The sequence below is a fragment of the Rattus norvegicus genome, chromosome 13 (genome assembly GCF_036323735.1).
Source record: "Rattus norvegicus strain BN/NHsdMcwi chromosome 13, GRCr8, whole genome shotgun sequence".
NCBI lineage: Eukaryota > Metazoa > Chordata > Mammalia > Rodentia > Muridae > Rattus > Rattus norvegicus.
The window spans coordinates 103,182,832-103,200,116 of record NC_086031.1 but is presented as its reverse complement, the minus strand read 5'-3'; the positions used below and the strand labels follow the sequence as shown (position 1 = coordinate 103,200,116).

Below are 17,285 nucleotides of genomic sequence, written 5' to 3'. Positions count from 1 at the left end.
TTGCCGACAGAAGCTGCTATGTTCCTCGGCTTTCAGCCACAAAGTAGCATGATTAACCATGGGAATCAGTCATAGGCAAGAGGCAGTTACCTAGCAACCATGTGACTATATTACAGGCTGACGAAATGATGTTATTGCCACCATAGAAAGGTGGGCATTCTCCAACATGAGTTTGACACTGTGAACATGTTTCTTTTTCTGTCAATGCTGCTCATTGGCAACCTTATCTGGGGACATATAGATGTCTCACCCACCACAGGTTTCCCCAGAACACGGAGTCTGGCTGAAGAGGGCATTTGCTTTGTATAGTTTTCAGTGCCTCGAAAACTAGGAAATAATATTTAAATATTTAATTAAAAAAAGAACTTTGTACATGAGTACAAATTCTCATAGCTGGAGAAATCTGATTCTCCCTTTCTTGGCAGCCGTTGATTGCCCATAGCTCAGCATCTATGGATGCGGCCTTGTGAATTTCCCCCTTCCGTATTACAAATCAAAGACTGTGATTCTTCAGGTCTTATGTAGGCAGCCATTTTTTTTTTTGAGATTTCGTGGGTATAGTGTCCCTGTCACATATGACAGACACTATGTCACAGCAGACTTTTTGGTCCTGTCACATATGACAGACACTGTGTCATAGCGTTCTTCCTTGTCCACTAGCACTTTGTGCTCTTCCACCCCATTTGTCTGCAGTGTTGCTGGAGCCTGAGAGTTATGTTGTAGATATCTGAGTTGAGATTGGGCACCAATGGTCAGTTGCTCTCTACATATTTTTGCAAGAAAATTGGCAAATAATTTTTAAAATATTAGGTATTAATTGCTTCTGTAATTTCTGTGGTCCTTGTTTTCATAAAAATTCAAGTATTTGATTAGCTTTTTAAAATTCACCTTACGTTCTGATTACAGTCTCTCCTCACATGCCCCTCCCCATTGTTCCCTCCTCTCATCCTCAGAGAAGGGGAAGAAGCCCCCATGGGTACCAACCCTCTCCGACACATCAAGTCACAGAGGACTAAACACATCCTCTCCCACTGAAGCCTGACAAGGCAGCCCATTGATTTAGAAGAGCTCTGGGACTGGAAGAGCCCAACAGTGTACAGAACAGTTACTGTCTTTATGTCACCAGGAATATCAACTGTCAGTGATTTTTGTCTACATCTCGCTCTTCCTTTGCTGCAAATGGCTGACGATATACAGTAACCACCCACGCTACATTTAGTCATTTCCCTGTATATATTTCCATATGTTTCCAATATTTATGTATTGAATACGACAAGAAGCAAGAAACTAACATTTGCCCATTCTTTTTGTTCAATAATAAAATTAACTATGTAGTAGGTAACTCAGCAGTACCTCCCAGCATTTTCTGAAACCCAGGGAGCTGTTCATGTGTTCAGACATCACCATGAGGACGCCAGGTAATAACTCCATGCCTTTCATGGAGCTGGCAATATACCTGCCTTCTCTGAAGGAGAAATTCTGAGGTACTCACCACATTCCGATAACTTTAACTACATTCTGAGTATCTCTGCCCTCTTAGAGCATTGGTGAGCTGTAAGACCTTAGAGATAAGACCCTGGGAATCTTATCCCCGTGCCTGAAAAATCTTAAGTGGATGTTCAAGGCCACTCACCCATGGTATCAGGTTAGGTGAGTCTGGCTATGCTGGTGAATCCTGTTCTTTTTTCTCCATGTCTCCACAGCTCTGTGTGCTGTCTATTCCTCTACTCCACAGACCTGTCTGCTGTTCACTCCACAGTCCTGTCTGCTGTTCACTGCACGGTTCTGACTGCCATCCATCAGTCTCTGGTTATTTAAATGTCTTTAATATTTTAGCCTTGCACTAGAATGCTTTATGTGTTTTCAAAGGTCCAGGTTGTGTCCACTTTGTAAACTTGACCTGCGAATTTATGAGGCAGACTCTTAGGAAACTGGTGGATTCTCTGCCTCTTAATGGACATTGTCAGAACACTAACTTAGCTTCCTGGGGAAACTCAAGTCGGACTTGCTCTTTTTAAAAAGACGCTCTCACGCAGGTGAGTGCACTGTGTTCTTGCTGATTCCTCAGAGTTCATGTAACAGATTTTCAATGGGGCGGGATCAGGAGGCTGGGCCTGCCATGGCCTAGCATCAGGAGAGCTTCAGCAGAAACCAAACAAAGGCTGACAGCCTATTCTTAAAGTCCCAATTTCTACAACAGTCAGCCCAAATAAGGTTTTGATGTTTATAGTTACAGTCTTAGGTATTCTGTTATAGCAATGCAAAATGGATTAAGACAACCAGAAATTCTAGAGTCTAGAGTCTAGGTAACTGTGGCAATCTATAAACACGGCCAGGCACAGCCAAGGGGCTTCTAGGCTATACCTGGGCGAACTTAAATGTCAGTAATGTAAGGAGCTTAGCAAAGTGAGGCAGGGTGAGGATGTATATACTATGCAATGACAAACTGCTGCCAAGGGGCCCCTGTGACAAGAATGTCTACAGGGTGTCAGGTTCTGTGTTGGACACTGAAAATAGGAAGATAGAGGATATATTTCCATCCCACTGAGAAATCAATTTGATGAGAAAACCTACGTAATGAAACCATAATGGAATAATAATGAGGTTACTGTCTGGCAGGATAATACCTAACAACATAATGGAAGGCTGCAGAAGTGGCTGGGCAGTGACAGAGTGCTTGCTTGTGCTGGCTTGCTCGTGCTGGCTTGCTCTTGCAGTGCACCCGCACTTGGTTATCCACAACCCCATCTGTCACTCCAGCGCCAAGGGTCCCAACGCCCTCTCTGTTCTCTGTGGTCAGTGCATGAATGCTTTGCACCTATACACATGTAGACAGAAATCTAAAAACACAACAATACCCCTTAAAAACAACAGCAGAGGGATGTATTGGATGGCGAACGTGTGGTTTCTAATAGGGAAACTGAGCCTGGTTATCATCACTGCGTCTCTTTGAGTAGAGGCCTGCACACACAGCTTAGAGGAGTCCAGAGAGCACCCCGAGAAAGCAATCAGTCCCCATGAAGAAAGGCTTTCAGTGGAGAATAAGTTGGGATTGGGAGCATGGGGGTGTGGGGGTGGGGGATGAAGGACGGGAACAGCCAGGTTTTCTTTTTCTGTTTTTAGGCATTTGTTCTGTTGGAAACAAGAGTTTTACTGTGTAACCCAGGCTAGTCTAAAGCTTACTGTGGAGGCGAGGCTGGCCTTAAATTCATGATCTTCTTGCAGCTACCTCCCAAATAATAGGACCATGTCAATGGGTCACCATTCTTGGTGAGGGCAACCTGTTTAAGGCAGTGTGATTTGGTTGAGTGGTGTCCATTTTTGAAGGAGAGCCTTGCAAGTGAGTGGCAAGAGGCCGGGATTATGGTCTCTGGCCAGAAATGAGCACATCCTCCTATTAATAATGAGACTATCTGTCCATGGGGATGAAAACTGACCCTGCCTCACTCAGCATCCACAAAACTGTGCACCTCACACACTTCAGAACAGACTTTCTCATCTGTAACTTTCATCTCCTTTGGAAGAATAAATACTCTAAGATTGGTGGTTCCCCAGTGCCTATGAAGGAAAGCCAAAACACACAGTGTGGGCTTTGATTAATTTATTAACAACTGAGAAAAGTTTATATGAACTCACAGAGACTAAAGCAGCAAGCACAGGGCTTGCATAGGTCTGCAAGCAGGTCCTCTTGTGTATATACTGTAGCTTCCAGTTTAGCATTTTTATGGGGCTCATGAATGTGTAGATGAGTGAGTCTCTGATTTGTTTGACCTTTCTTGTGTTTCTTTTCCTTCTGTTGGTTTGCCTTATCCAACTTCTGTGTGAGGGCTTTTGTTTCATTAATTTTTATTTTTGTTATGTTTGGTTATCTCTTAGAAACCTGTTCTTTCCTAATGAGAGACAGAAAGGGAGTGGATCCAAATAGGAGGGGAGGAAGAGAGGAGGGAAAGAAGAAAGGAGGGGAGGAAAAACTGAACGTGGTAGACTGAGGGGAAATTGTAATTGGGATATAAAAGAGAGAAAGGAGGGGAGGGAGAGGAGCGGGAGGAGAGGGAGAGGGGAAAAGGGGAGAGAGAGAGGAGAGGGGGAGGGAGGGAGGAGAGGGGGAGGAAGGAGGGGAGGGAGGGGGAAGAGAGGGAGAAGAGAGGGAAAGAAAGAGAGAGGGAGAGGGAGAATATGTTTCCAGGACTGGAGAAGAGCACTTACTGCTCATCCAAAGGACCAGAATTTGGTTCCCAGAACCTATATGAGATTCCACAGTCACCTATAATTCTTGTTCTAGGGTATCTGACACCCCCTTCTGGCTCATTTGAGTACTGCATCCACATAGTGCACATACAGACAGGCAGGCACACACATATACATACATACAAAAAAAAAAGTACAATCTTCACAAACAAAATGTTTCCCTTGAGAGTCTCTGGTTCAGAAATCCACTTGGCACAATAATCTAGAAAATTAAACTCTTTAAGTGGCTTGAATAAAAATAAGATTTATAAAGCTACACTTTTTTGAATCTTTAATATTTCATTCAAGATGGACTTTTCATATTGCTGGTTTTTCTTGTTCTGACAGCTCTTCAGTGACCATAAAGGACACTGACAGGGGAGTCCAGGAAGCTTCCTGGGGCACGATGAGACATACATTTTGACATCTTATTGCTGAAATCTTGTGTTCTGCTCAGAGAAATGATGCAATCATGAAATTCTTGGCACAAATATGTAGGTCTGTGGTCAAAGCTAAAATATGTTAATGTATACACTGAATAGCAGGAAGCAGAAAGGTAGTTAAACTAGCCTTGCACATGCTCAGTGAAGTGCATTTGTTAGAACCCAGGCAGAGTCATCACATTGCGCATGCTCAGTGAAGTACATTTGTTAAAACCCTGGGGGGTTCATCACATTGCGCATGCTCAGTGAAGCGCGTTTGCTAGAACCCAGAGCTAAGAGTTTCATCACATACCCATGGCTTCCTTGTTTTCTATTGCAATATTCAGAGCGATATTGTTCTGACAAGAGATTGTCCTAAAGGTTCTTACCTTAGAAATCCTCAGCCTCTCATTCTCACCCCAACCATCAACTACCTCTGCTAACTCTGGACTTGTGGTCTCTTCTGCACCTCCAAACCCTGCTGCCATTTCAAGAACCTTAACTTCACTCTTGACTCATCCAACTCCCCATGTTCTTTCACGTTACTATTTTGGCGGACCTCATTTCTGTTCTACTAGATATTCGTGGAAATCCTGGGGCCCTGCTGTGGTCCCTCTCACTGACCACCATCCTGTGATCCTCACTGACCCACTGACCAGCATGCTGCTCAGTTGAGACTAGTTGGTGTCTCCTTACTTGCAAGTGTCTCAGTCCTTTGTTGGAGTATCCCGTATGTCCATCATAAAAACGTTACAGTTCAAGGGAATCAGCTTGTTTGCCTTCTCCATACTTCTGTGCCTACATGTGGCTAACATGCCTAACATGTACACATGCACTCATCATGCCTAACATGGCTAACACACACATGCAGTTAACATGCATATACATGCAGCCAACATGCCTAACATGATAACATACACACAGCCAACATGCCTAACATGATAACATACATACTGGATAACATACATACAGCCAACATGCCTAACATGTGACTAATATGCTTAACATGCAGCTACCATGCTCAGCATCCAACAGAAAAGCACATAAGCTTGTGTTGCTGTAGTTGATAGCATTTGTTAAATGTTTATGTTAAAGTGTTTATTAACGTTCTTCCATGTCTAGCTTCCCACTTTTCGATATTATTACCCAGTGTGTGGGATAGTTTTATGTCAACTTGACACAGTCTGAAGTCAACTGAGAGGAGAGAGCCGGCCTCGCTTAAGAAAATGCCTCCATTAGATCAATTGTAGGCCAGTCTGTAGGGCATTTTCTTAATTGGAATTAGTGATTCGTGGGAGAGGGCCCAGCTCACAGGTGTGTCCCCTATGAGCTGTAGGGCGGGGACCACCCCTGGGCCGGTGGTGCTGGGTTCTGTAAGAAAGCGGTCCGAGCAAGCCATTGGGAGCAAGCCAATAAGCAACACTCCTCCATGACCTTTGCAGCAGCTCCTGCCTCCAGGTTCCTGCCCTTCTAGAGTTCCTGCCCTGAATCCCTTTGAGGAGGAACTGTGGTGTGGAACTATAAGCTGAATAAACCCTTCCTCCCCACGTTTCTTTGGTTATAGTGTTCATCGCAGCAGTAGTCACGCTGACTAATTCCCTCATAAAGTCCAGATCCAACAGTTTTTTCCTCTTTCCTCTTAGCCAACAGCAGTGCACCTTTCCAAGGGAACCAGAAGCTGGTTCTGCTCAACAGTTACATTTCAACACTCTAAAACCAGCGGGCATTCATCCCACAATGGAGCAGAAGTACTCCATGCCTTGGTAAAAGCCATCCTTTGTGAGTTATCCATATAAACTATGGATAATTAGCAGCCACTCTCTCATAGGTGTCCAGAGGAAGCAAGTAGGGACATATATATATGATTGCTTATCTCATTTCCATGCACACTTTAATCCAGTCGCGTGCTGAATCGCGACTATGTATGGTCCTGTCTACAGCTCATCTTGTCTTTGGATTTGATGCCTCCTTTTCTACACATGCTGTCATCAAATCGAGTTACCTTTGCACCCCCGGGGCTGTTCAAAGCCACTGACTGAGATCCACAGTACCCTGACTCAAACCATGCACCATCCCTCTGCCTCAAATCCAGTCCTCCACTCTACTCTAAAGCTTCCTCAGTTGCTTTCCAAGGAGTACCAAATCACCCTTCAAATGTCACAACACATAACATCTCTTACAAGTACTCAACTGGCTCTATTTTTGCTACAATTCTGACTCCTTGGTGAGTGTTGATTCCTCACGGCGTTAGTTTCCTGCACGAGATCATTACGCTGACCACGGCTTTCAATCCAATTCCTTTCCTTACACTTAACCAGTTTCTCTCATCGGCAAGATTTTTGCATGTGACTGCCCCAGGTCTACTTTTCCCCTCCCTGTATCCAGGCATAGTTGTGAACTGGGCTGGACTAGAAGATGTGAGGCTTGCCAGGGGTGGGGTGGAGTGAAGGGTTGAGGTGGTGGGGAGGTGGGATCTCAGTCAGTGTGAGTGCAAGAGAAACAGCCTTCTTGCCTTCTCTGAAGACAGCTTTCAGTGCAACAGCTCCCTTTATTTGGGGGAACAAGGGAGTGGGTAGGCGTGTTGAGGGTGAGCGTACCTTATTGTCTGGGCTGGGAATACTTCATTTGTATGAAGAAGAATTCCAGGTCCTTACTGGAATTTTAAGGAAGGAGGAATTTTTTTTTTTTTTTGGTTCTTTTTTTCGGAGCTGGGGACCGAACCCAGGGCCTTGCGCTTCCTAGGTAAGCGCTCTACCACTGAGCTAAATCCCCAGCCCCGAAGGAGGAATTTTTAACCTGAAACCTGGCCACTAGGGTAGGTGACCACCTCACAGAGAGCAGAAGTGGGGGTTAAAAGGCTTCCATGTGCCAGGACACTCAGGATCTAAGCCAGAAGGAAATAGTCCATCCCTGCTGGTCTCAGGACAAGATTTGGGGGGTTCAGGCATGTCCCTACCTCATTCCTGCTCCAAACCAGCTTCCCCAGATCTCCACACGTTTTTAGAAACTAACTACATTTCCTTTTAAATGTACTTGGTGTTCATGTGTAGGCATGCGCTTCGTGGTTACTAGTATGTGCAAGAATGAGTGTGCCCAAGGAGGACAGAAGAGGCTGTCAGCTCCCCCAAAGCTGAAGGGAGCTTCTGGAACCAAACTCAGTCCCTCTGCAAGAGCAGACACCACTGAGCCACCTCTCCCTTTTGTGTACCAGGAAAGTTCATCCACTCTACTTAATTGCCTATCTGCAAGTTTTTCTTCCCAGCATCAGCTTGATGGCATTCCGTGTGGCACTGGCTCTGCGGTGTGCTTACGGGAAGCCTCGGCTTACTTGCTTGGCCGTTAGGCTTCAGAGAGTGTCACGCTGCACTTACTATAACTTGCTGCGAGTGCATTTATCACGTTCTATGGTGGCCGTCTTATCTATGCAGTTGTTGGGCTCCAGGCTCTTTAGAATTAGGGCTGACCGTATCCTTACCCTCCCATCTAAAGCTGCATAGTTGTCTCTGTATAATAGTTGTTAGGACAGACAAGCAAACGCATCTGTTTCTTAAAATGAACCTCCTTGTACGGTCACCAGGGGTTCACTGAGGAAGAAAGCTATAAGCGTTAGTGCTCATAGGTAATATAGACACTAAGAGCCGTGAACTTGTGGGTGCATGGAAAGCAAAGAGGAGGGTTCTCTGGCTAAAAATGGCAGTTACTGTTGGGCCAAAGCTGGATGTTTTGTGGCCAGACACTGAAGCTGTTAGAAAACTAAGAGGTCAGATCATTTGGGAAAACCTTTGTCTGAGTAACAGTGATTTTAAAAGTGTGGGGTTGTGTAGTACAGACTCAAACCCAGGGCTTTTATGGCTGTTGGGAACAATGGTGCAGAGAGGGAAGCCACTAAAAATCTGTCTCTTGATGGTAAACTTCTGTAATTCCTGCACTCAGGAGGTTGAGTCAAAGGACTGTCATGAATTCTTGGCCAGTGTAGGCTCTATGGCAAATGCCAACCCAGCTAGGGCTGTGGAGAGAGACCCTGGCTCAGCCTCTCCCACCAAAACAAAGACAAAACAAAGGGTAGTGTTTCCTTTTCTATTTCGCCAGGCTTGTTCCCCACCAGGCACTTGCTGCTGACTTTACTGTTTATTTGGTTGGTTCTGTTTACCCATCTTTTTTTAACATCATCACCCGTTGCTTTTTGACAGTAGGGTGGCAAGCAGTTGTGAACCGTGGTAGAATCCATGATTCTCGTGAGCGCGCAGATGTGCGCACACAGAACGGAGAGAGCAGCTAGGGCCTGGATCACTGGAATATTCTAATGGTAAAACCTCATGATATCTGAATTCTAGAATCTTCCACCAGGACCACACATGGGCCATCATACCGCAGTACAGTTCCAGACCCAAAACTCGCCTCATTTTAGATGTCAGGCCCAAAAGGAAAATAAACCAAGAAGATAGACTTTGCGTTCCTCTGCGGGTTCTCTTTAAATAAAGGTTTTCTGGGATTTCAGAGTAATGTATGTTCTAATTACTTCTGGTATACCCAGGCTTGTCCCAGGATTAGGCATCAAGTCATAAAAAATTTGAACAAGGCATTTCCTGGAATATTTTTTAAAGGACCAGTGGAATGCTTTGGCATGGATAACCTCAGATCTGTAAAGAATTAATAATACAGAACTGAGGTTTGAATCCTGAGAAAAATATAACAACAACAACAACAACAACAAATAATAAATAAAAACAAAAAGTGAAAAAACAAACAAACAAAAAACAAAACCCCCAAACCCACTTAGTGATAAATGATTCTGTTTGTTTAGTTTCCCTTCTGGAAGCCATTGGCATCAGCTACTTGACGAACACATTGGGGAACAGATAGATGAATGGTGGGCTAACGAGGTGATTTGGTGATTGAAGCACATTTGTCACTGTTCCAGAGGACCTGAGTTCAGTTCCCAGAACCCGTATGAGGTGACTCACAACCTTACAGGCTCTTCGGGCACTGCCCCGCAGGCACATAAAGAATGTATAGATGGAAGAATGAACAGAAGGGTGCATGGGGGGCTGTTTTCTATCTCTAAACTTGCTGTTGAAGTAATTAAGAGCATATGTCCTCTGGCTACAGCAGCAGTTCCCGACCTGTGGGTGGCTACCCCTTTGGCCAGCCTCTGTCTCCAAAGATATTTACATTACAACCATAACAGTAGCAAAATCAGTCATGGAGTAGCAAGGAAAATAACTTTATGCTTGGGGGTCACCACGGCATTAGGAACTGTGTTAAAGGTTGGGGAGGTTTAAAACCACTGGTCTAGAGTATGCCTTAAGCATCGTGATTCTCAGGGTCTCTCAGTGTTAGGTGGATTTTAAAGCAAGGTTCACCAGTATTGTTTTTCCCTTTGAGGCATTTGATTAGCAGATACCTATTAAGCTCTCCTCATGATAATCAACAACATACCTTGTTTTATGGTTCATGGGATTTCCTCCCCAGTGTGCTATCTCTCTTCCATAAAGTGTGAAGTAGATTTAAATTCTCTCTGTCAAACTCAACTTTAAAGAAGCTAAAATAATTCCTCAAGATAGTAAACTGATAAGCAGCTCAGTCAAGTTTAAGTTTAGGTGATTATATCATTTTCCTAGTGCTACTGTAACACCCTACACACACACACACACACACACACACACACACACACACACACACACACACACACAAGCTTGGAGGCTTATACTATTATACTATACTGCAGGGATAACTTTGACAGAGTTAAGAGGTCAGAAGTCCAAAGTCAGTGAGTCAGCAGGACCTCAGAAGGTTCTAGGAGGTCTCTCCCCCAGCCTTGACCAGATAGTTAACCCCCTCTTCCTGTGCCTGCTCTGCTCTTATAAGGACATCATCAGGTTAGATTTAGACTCAGTCCCACCTCGTCTAGCAAATACTAAATATCCAATAAGTGTCAGGTGATAGCTTCAAAGGAGGAAAACAGCAGAGGTGATGCTTGGTTTCAGATTCTCTGGCAAGAAGCTGTGGTGCATATTTTTCAAATCAAAGAGCAGACCTGGCCTCCAGGTTCTCCCAGCATCCCTCAGGCCCTACCTGGCATACCCCATCCCTAACTGTGAACTTTCCAGCTCAGAAGGACTGGGCTGGGCTGACCTTCCTGAGACCTCTTTGCTATATAAGTCAGACATTTTGGTTCCTCCTCCTCCTCCTCCCCCTCCTCCTCCTTCTCTCCCCTCTTTTCTTCTCGATGTGCATGTACTTTCTCTCTTGCTCTTTCCCCTCCCCTCTCTCCCTTCCCATAGCCACTTCCCTAGCCTCCTTCCTTGGGACCAATGAACTCAATAAACCTGTACTTATAAGCACTTTAATCTGGCTTGAATTGGCTCATTTTACCAGAAGAGAAATAACTTCTCATGTGACTTACTGTAAAACATGCATAATGCAGACCCCACGGACTGTAATGCTGAAGACATGGTTTTAGGCTGGTATTGTGTAAGTGAACAATGAGTGACCCAGCATTAGCCACTTCTCCCCTTCAGTAAGTTCAGGAACAGAAAGTGTGGCCTCCTTTAGTGTCCTTATGTCTCCAAAGATCCTACTTCCAAGTAAGTTCACTATCACACACCTGGAGTTAGAATGCTGATGTATTTGGGTAGAGGGCACAGTTCAAGCCACAACAGTGAAAACTCAGTAGCATCCCTTAGTGTTCCCTTTACTGTTTTGAAACCACACCCTCCCTGCTGTCTTCCCCTTCCCTCCATGCTTCTTTTTTTTTTCTTAATAGAAAACTTTATTTTCACCGATAATGTTGCCGTAACATAATTTCATAGCAGACCTGTGCAAAAGATCCCACATCACAAATGTCACCAAGAGATTTCACAACTTCCCGGCAGGACGTGTAGCTCTGGGCCCCCAGTGTTGACACCCAACATTTTACCCCTTTATCTAGTAGTACAGAGAGTCGAGACATCATGACACAAGAACAAGCCGCATGAAGGCAGTGTGAGCTCTGAGGTCAGACACTCGCCGTCTCTGAACGGTCACTATAGTAACCACGTCTTCGCCTCCATGTGCTCAGTGTAGGTCTTGGCTGTTCTTATCTCTTCAGCGTGGTAATGTGGAGGTCTGGAGAGTGTCAACTCATCATGAGTCCACGCAGGGCTATGGCTACTACGGATGGGATGAACTCAACATACTAAGTCCAAGTTTGGCAACCATCAGCAAACTGGTTCCCGCGATCAAACCTGCAGGCATAAATTTCCCAGAGTTGTAGAATCTCATCCCCATAATGCCAGCCAAAGTCCCAGACGTAGCTAGGAAAACCCACACGTTCCTGGGATCCTGAGACAGCTGGTAGGCACCCAGGCCTGCCAGGCCCCCGAAGAAGAGTCCAGCAGCCAGGGACGGCACACTACCTGCTTTTGCATAGCCAATAATCCCACCAGTAGCCACCAGGGCCGCATAGCCGAAACCATAATAATGTAAAGGAACCAGTGGGCCACTGTCCTTCTGCATTGTTCAGTCACTTTGGAGACCACACCAGGCCTGCACCCAACACCGGAGCTGGAGCCCGGAGGCCTGCGCTGGAGGACGACGGCGGGAGCACAGGAACCCCCTCCATGCTTCTTACCTTAGGCTTTCTCCTTCTTGCTCAGACTTTCCTCTGGGCATATTATAACGTTCTCTTTACGGATAATTTCAATAAGATACAGTTTTGAAACTGAGGATGTAGCTGTCAGTAGAGCACTTACCTGGTGTGCAATACCCTGGGTTCGATTCCCAGCACCAGATAAACCTTCTATGCCAGCACCTTCTGCGATCTCAGCACTCTGGAAATAAGGCAGGAGAATCTAAGGTTCTCGACCATCCTTACTACACAGTAAGTTTGAGACCAGCCTGGAATGCATAAGCCCCGTGTCGCTGAGGTGATGGCTCAGCAGCTAAGTGTGTACCACCCTTGAAGAGAATCTGAGTTTAGACTATGTTAGGCAGCTCACAACTCCTAAAGCTCCAGCTTCAGAGACATCCAACACCTCTGCTCCCACAGATGGCGTGCACACATACATGTACCCTCCCCTGCACATATACCTTAATTTAAAATAAAAAAAAATAAACCAGTCCCCAGCTCCGAAAAAAAGAACCAAAAAAAAAAAAAAAAAAACCAGAAAAAAACCTACATAAAAGAGAAAATTAAAAGATGGTTTCATTTCTTTACCTATAAAAGAATAATTAACCAACTTAGTCAAACATAGATTTGTCTGCTCTGATATTTTTCTATTGATACTGTCAAGGAATGCAATTCATGAGTTAAAAGTAAATAAATAAAAACAGTAGACGAGTCACGGCTACAGTTCTCATGTCTTACACAAAGATTAGCTGCTAGGATTGGGTCCACTCAAAAGGTCCCACAGTCTGGCTGGAGCACTCTCCTGTTTAGTGAGGCTTGAGCTGTCATCAAAGCAATGTAAATGGTGACTGGCCATTAAGACTTGTCCCAGGCAGCTGGCCCCTCATGAGGTTAATGCAAACACATACAGAAATGGTCACTTTCTTTTCGTATTTGGCAATTACCGTACACAGCCTGCTGTGATAGATAGAAAAGATAAATTCTTCATCTACTTTCAAAGTTACCACTCATTTTCATAGATTGAAGAGTAAAGCAGTCCACTTGTGAACTTCAGATTGAGAATGCCCAAGGAGAAGCTGCTCGGGTGCTGACTCTCACAAGAGTAGCAGATAAGCATAAAATGTGAAATCTTTAGGGTGTTACTCTAACTGTATCTTAAAAGTGCACCAGACTGACTGCTGGCCATGTTGCAGCAACAGAGAGATTTCGTGAGCTGGTGACTTGGATATAATATGTAACAGTTTCACATGCTAGCAACAGGAAGTGTAGAGTTGTGGTTCATTAAGAATGGAAAGAAAATACCCTAGGATTGGCCCAGTTTGCTGCTTCCTGGTCAGTCCTCTAGGAGAAGAAGCCCAAGTAGGGCCTGGAAGTCCTTCTAAGCCTAGGAACAAGATCAGCATTTACAGTCTGAGCTTACAGAATTTAAGGGGCTGACTACCATAAAGAGAGCCATCACCCAGGGAGGGTGACCCAAGACCTGCACACCAACTCCTTCCGATGCTTAGCTGACCCCTTGAGTAAGCTGACAAGAGAGGAAACTTCCCCAGGCAGAGAGAGAACAAATGAGAGAGAATGCCTGTACCTGGCTAAAAGCGAGAATAGTTTAGGTATACAAACCCCACCTGCCAGAGAGTGACTGACTTGCCCACACGTCAGCTGTACAGGCCTCAGAGAACCGCCCAGACCCACTGAAGCAATGGTTTACTGTGTTACAATGTAGCTGGGGTGAGCTGCCTTAACTTGTTACAAGGAATCTGAAAAGCCTGCGGGTTTCCACAGACTTTAGAGTGAATGACAAAGTGCCATACTGTTGAACCCAGGAGCAGTGATGATGTCCCCTGTCATTGGTGTCCAAGACTCAGTATGTGCTGAATCATAAAGGAAAGAATGAGCATGAAGACTTATTTTTCTCAGTGCTGTGGCAAAATATCTGGAAAAAGCAATTTTAAGTGTTTGTTTTGGCTTGCCACATGGGGGTCCTTTTTTTTTTTTGATTTTTTAAATTTACATTTCAAATGCTATTCCCTTCCTTGGTTTCCCGTGCATAAGCCCCTTATCCCATTCCCCTCCCCTTCTCCTATGAGACTGTTCCCCCTTTCTAACCACCTCCCCTTCCTGCCTCCCCACCCTGACATTCCCCTACATTGGAGAGTCCAGCCTTGGCAGGACCAAGGGCCTCTCCTCCCATTGGTGTCCAACAAGGCCATCCTCTGCTACATATGCAGTTGGAGCCCTGGGTCTGTCCATGTGTACCCTTTGGACGGTGGTTTAGTCCCCGGGTGCTCTGGTTGGTTGGTATTGTTCTAATGGGGTTGGAAGCCACTTCAGCTCCTTCAGTCCTTTCTCTAATTCCTAAAACGGGGACCCTGTTCTCAGTTCAATAGTTGACTGCGAGCATCCACCTCTGTATTTGTCAGACTCTGGCTGAGGCTCTTAGGAGACAGCTATATCAGGCTCAATATTGACTAGTTTTGGTGGAGATATATATATATATATGGGCTGGATCCCCAGATTGGGCAGGCTCTGAATGGCCATTCCTTCAGTCTCTGCTCCAAACTTTGTCTCCATATCTCTTCCTATGAATATTTTTGTTCCCCCTTTTAAGAAGGACTGAAGCATCTGCACTTTGGTCATCCTTCTTGAGCTTCACATGGTCTGTGGATTGTGTATTGGCTAATTCAAGCTTTGGGGCCAATATCCATTTATCAGTGAGTGCATACCGTGTGTGTGTGTGTGTGTGTGTGTGTGTGTGTGTGTGTGTGTGTGTGTGTTTGATTGGGTTACCCCACAATGATATTTTCTAGTTCCATCCATTTGCCATGAATTGATGTCATTGTTTTTGATAGCTGAGTAGTATTCCATTGTATAGATGTACCACATTTTCTGTATCCACTCCTCTGTTGAAGGGCACCTGGGTTCTTTCCAGCTTCTGACTATCATAAATAAGGCTGCTGTGAATATAGTGGAGCATGTGTCCTTGTTATATGTTAGAGCATCATTTGGGTATATGCCCAAGAGAGGTATAGCTGGGTCCAATATTCTGAGGAACCTCCAGACTGATTTCTAGAGAGGTTGTACCAGTGTGCAATCCCAACAACAATGGAGGAGTGTTCCTCTTTCTCCACATCCTCACCAGCATCTGTTGTCACCTGAGTTTTTGAGCTTCGCCATTCTGACTGGTGTGAGGTGGAATCTCAGGGTTGTTTTGATTTGTATTTCTCTGATGACTAAAGATGTTGAACATTTCTTTAGGTACTTCTCAGCCATTCGATATTCCTCAGCTGAGAATTCTTTGTTTAGCTCTGTGCCCCATTTTTAATAGGGTTATTTGGCTCACTGGAGTCTAACCTCTTGAATTCTTTGTATATAGAACTTTGGATATTAGCCCTCTATCAGATGTAGGCTTGCTAAAGATCTTTTCCCAATCTGTTGGTTGGTGTTTTCTTCTAATGACTGTGTCCTTTGCCTTAAAGAAGCTTTGCAATTTTATGAGGTGCCATTTGTAGATTCTTGATCTTAGAGCATAAGCCATTGGTGTTCTGTTCAGGTGTGTTCAAAGCTTTTCCCCACTTTTTCTTCTATTAGTTTCATTGTATCAGGTTTGATATGGAGACCCTCGATCCACTTAGACTTAAGCTTTGTACAGGGCGATAAGAATGAATCAATTTGCATTCTTCTACATGCTGACCTCCAGTTGAACCAGCACCATTTGTTGAAAATGCTGTCTTTTTTCCATTGGAAGGTTTTAGCTCCTTTGTCAAAGATCAAGTTACCATAGGTGTGTGGATTCATTTCTGGGTCTTCAGTTCTATTCCACTGATCTACCTGCCTGTATCTGTACCAATACCATACAGTTTTCTTTTATCACTGTTGCTCTATAAGATAGGTTGAGGTCAGGGATACTGATTCCCCCAGAAGTTCTTTTATTGTTGAGGATAGTTTTCACTACCCTGGGTTTTTTGTTAATCCAAATGAATTTGCCAATTATTCTTTCTAACTCTATGAAGAATTGAGTTGGAAATTTGATGGGGATTGCATTGAATCTATAGATAGCTTTTGGCAAAATGTCCATTTTTACTATATTAATCCTGCCAATCCATGAGCATGAGAGATCTTTGCATCTTGAGATTTTCTTCAATTTCTTTCTTCAGAGACTTGGAGTTCTTGTCATACAGATCTTTCACTTGCTTGGTTGGAGTCACACTAAGCTATTTTATGTTATTTGTGACTATTGTGAAGGGTATCATTTCCCTAATTTCTTTCTCAACCTGTTTATCCTATGAGTAGAGGAAGGCTACTAATTTGTTAGAGTTAATTTTATACCCAGCCACTTTGCTGAAGTTATTTATCAACTGTAGGAGTTCTCTGGTGGAATTTTTGGGGCCACTGAAGTATACTATTACATCTTCTGCAAAAAGGGATATTTTGAATCTTCCTTTCCAATTTGTTTCCCTTTGATTTCCTTTTGTTGTCTGATTGCTCTGTTGAGGACTTCAAGTAGAACATTAAATAAGTTGGGAGAGAGTGGGCGACCTTGTCTAGTCCCTGATTTCAGTAGGATTGCTTCAAGTTTCTCTCCATTTAGCTTGATGTTGGCTACTGGTTTGCTGTATATTGTTCTTAATATGTTTGGGTATGGGCCTTGTATTCCTGATTTTTCCAAGACTTTTACCATGAAAGGGTATTGAATTTTGTCAAACACTTTCTCAGGATCTAGTGAGATGATCATGTGGTTTTTTTTTTTTTCTTTGAGTTTCTTTACATTGTGGATTATGTTGATGGGTTTCCATATATTGAACCATCCCTGTATTCCTGGGATGAAGCCTACTTGATCATGATGGATGATTGTTTTGATATGTTCTCAGATTTGGTTTGTGAGAATTTTATTGAGTATTTCTGCATCAATATTCATAAGGGAAATTGGTCTGAAGTTCTCTTTCTTTGTTGGGTCTTTGTGTGGTTGAGGTATAAGAGTGATTGTGGCTTCATAGAATGAATTGGGTAGTGCTCCTTCTGTTCCAATT

General features: G+C 44.1%; 1 protein-coding gene and 1 long non-coding RNA gene across 2 annotated transcripts in view; one reads left to right on the top strand and one right to left on the bottom strand.

Moving 5' to 3' along the window:
- Nucleotides 1-17,285, top strand: part of LOC102548648 (uncharacterized) — a 45,491-nt gene that overhangs the window by 23,126 nt on the left and 5,080 nt on the right. The window lies entirely within an intron of this gene.
- On the bottom strand, nt 11,674-12,786 carry Tmem14cl1 (transmembrane protein 14C like 1). Its single transcript, XM_039091500.2, has one exon. It carries the CDS (start codon nt 12,144-12,146, stop codon nt 11,802-11,804), a length of 345 nt encoding a protein of 114 aa, XP_038947428.1. The 5' UTR covers nt 12,147-12,786; the 3' UTR covers nt 11,674-11,801.

Coding starts and splice junctions, on each gene's coding strand:
- Tmem14cl1 (XM_039091500.2), bottom strand. CDS start 12,146: ATGCAGAAGGACAGTGGCCCACTGGTTCCTTTACATTATTATGGTTTC.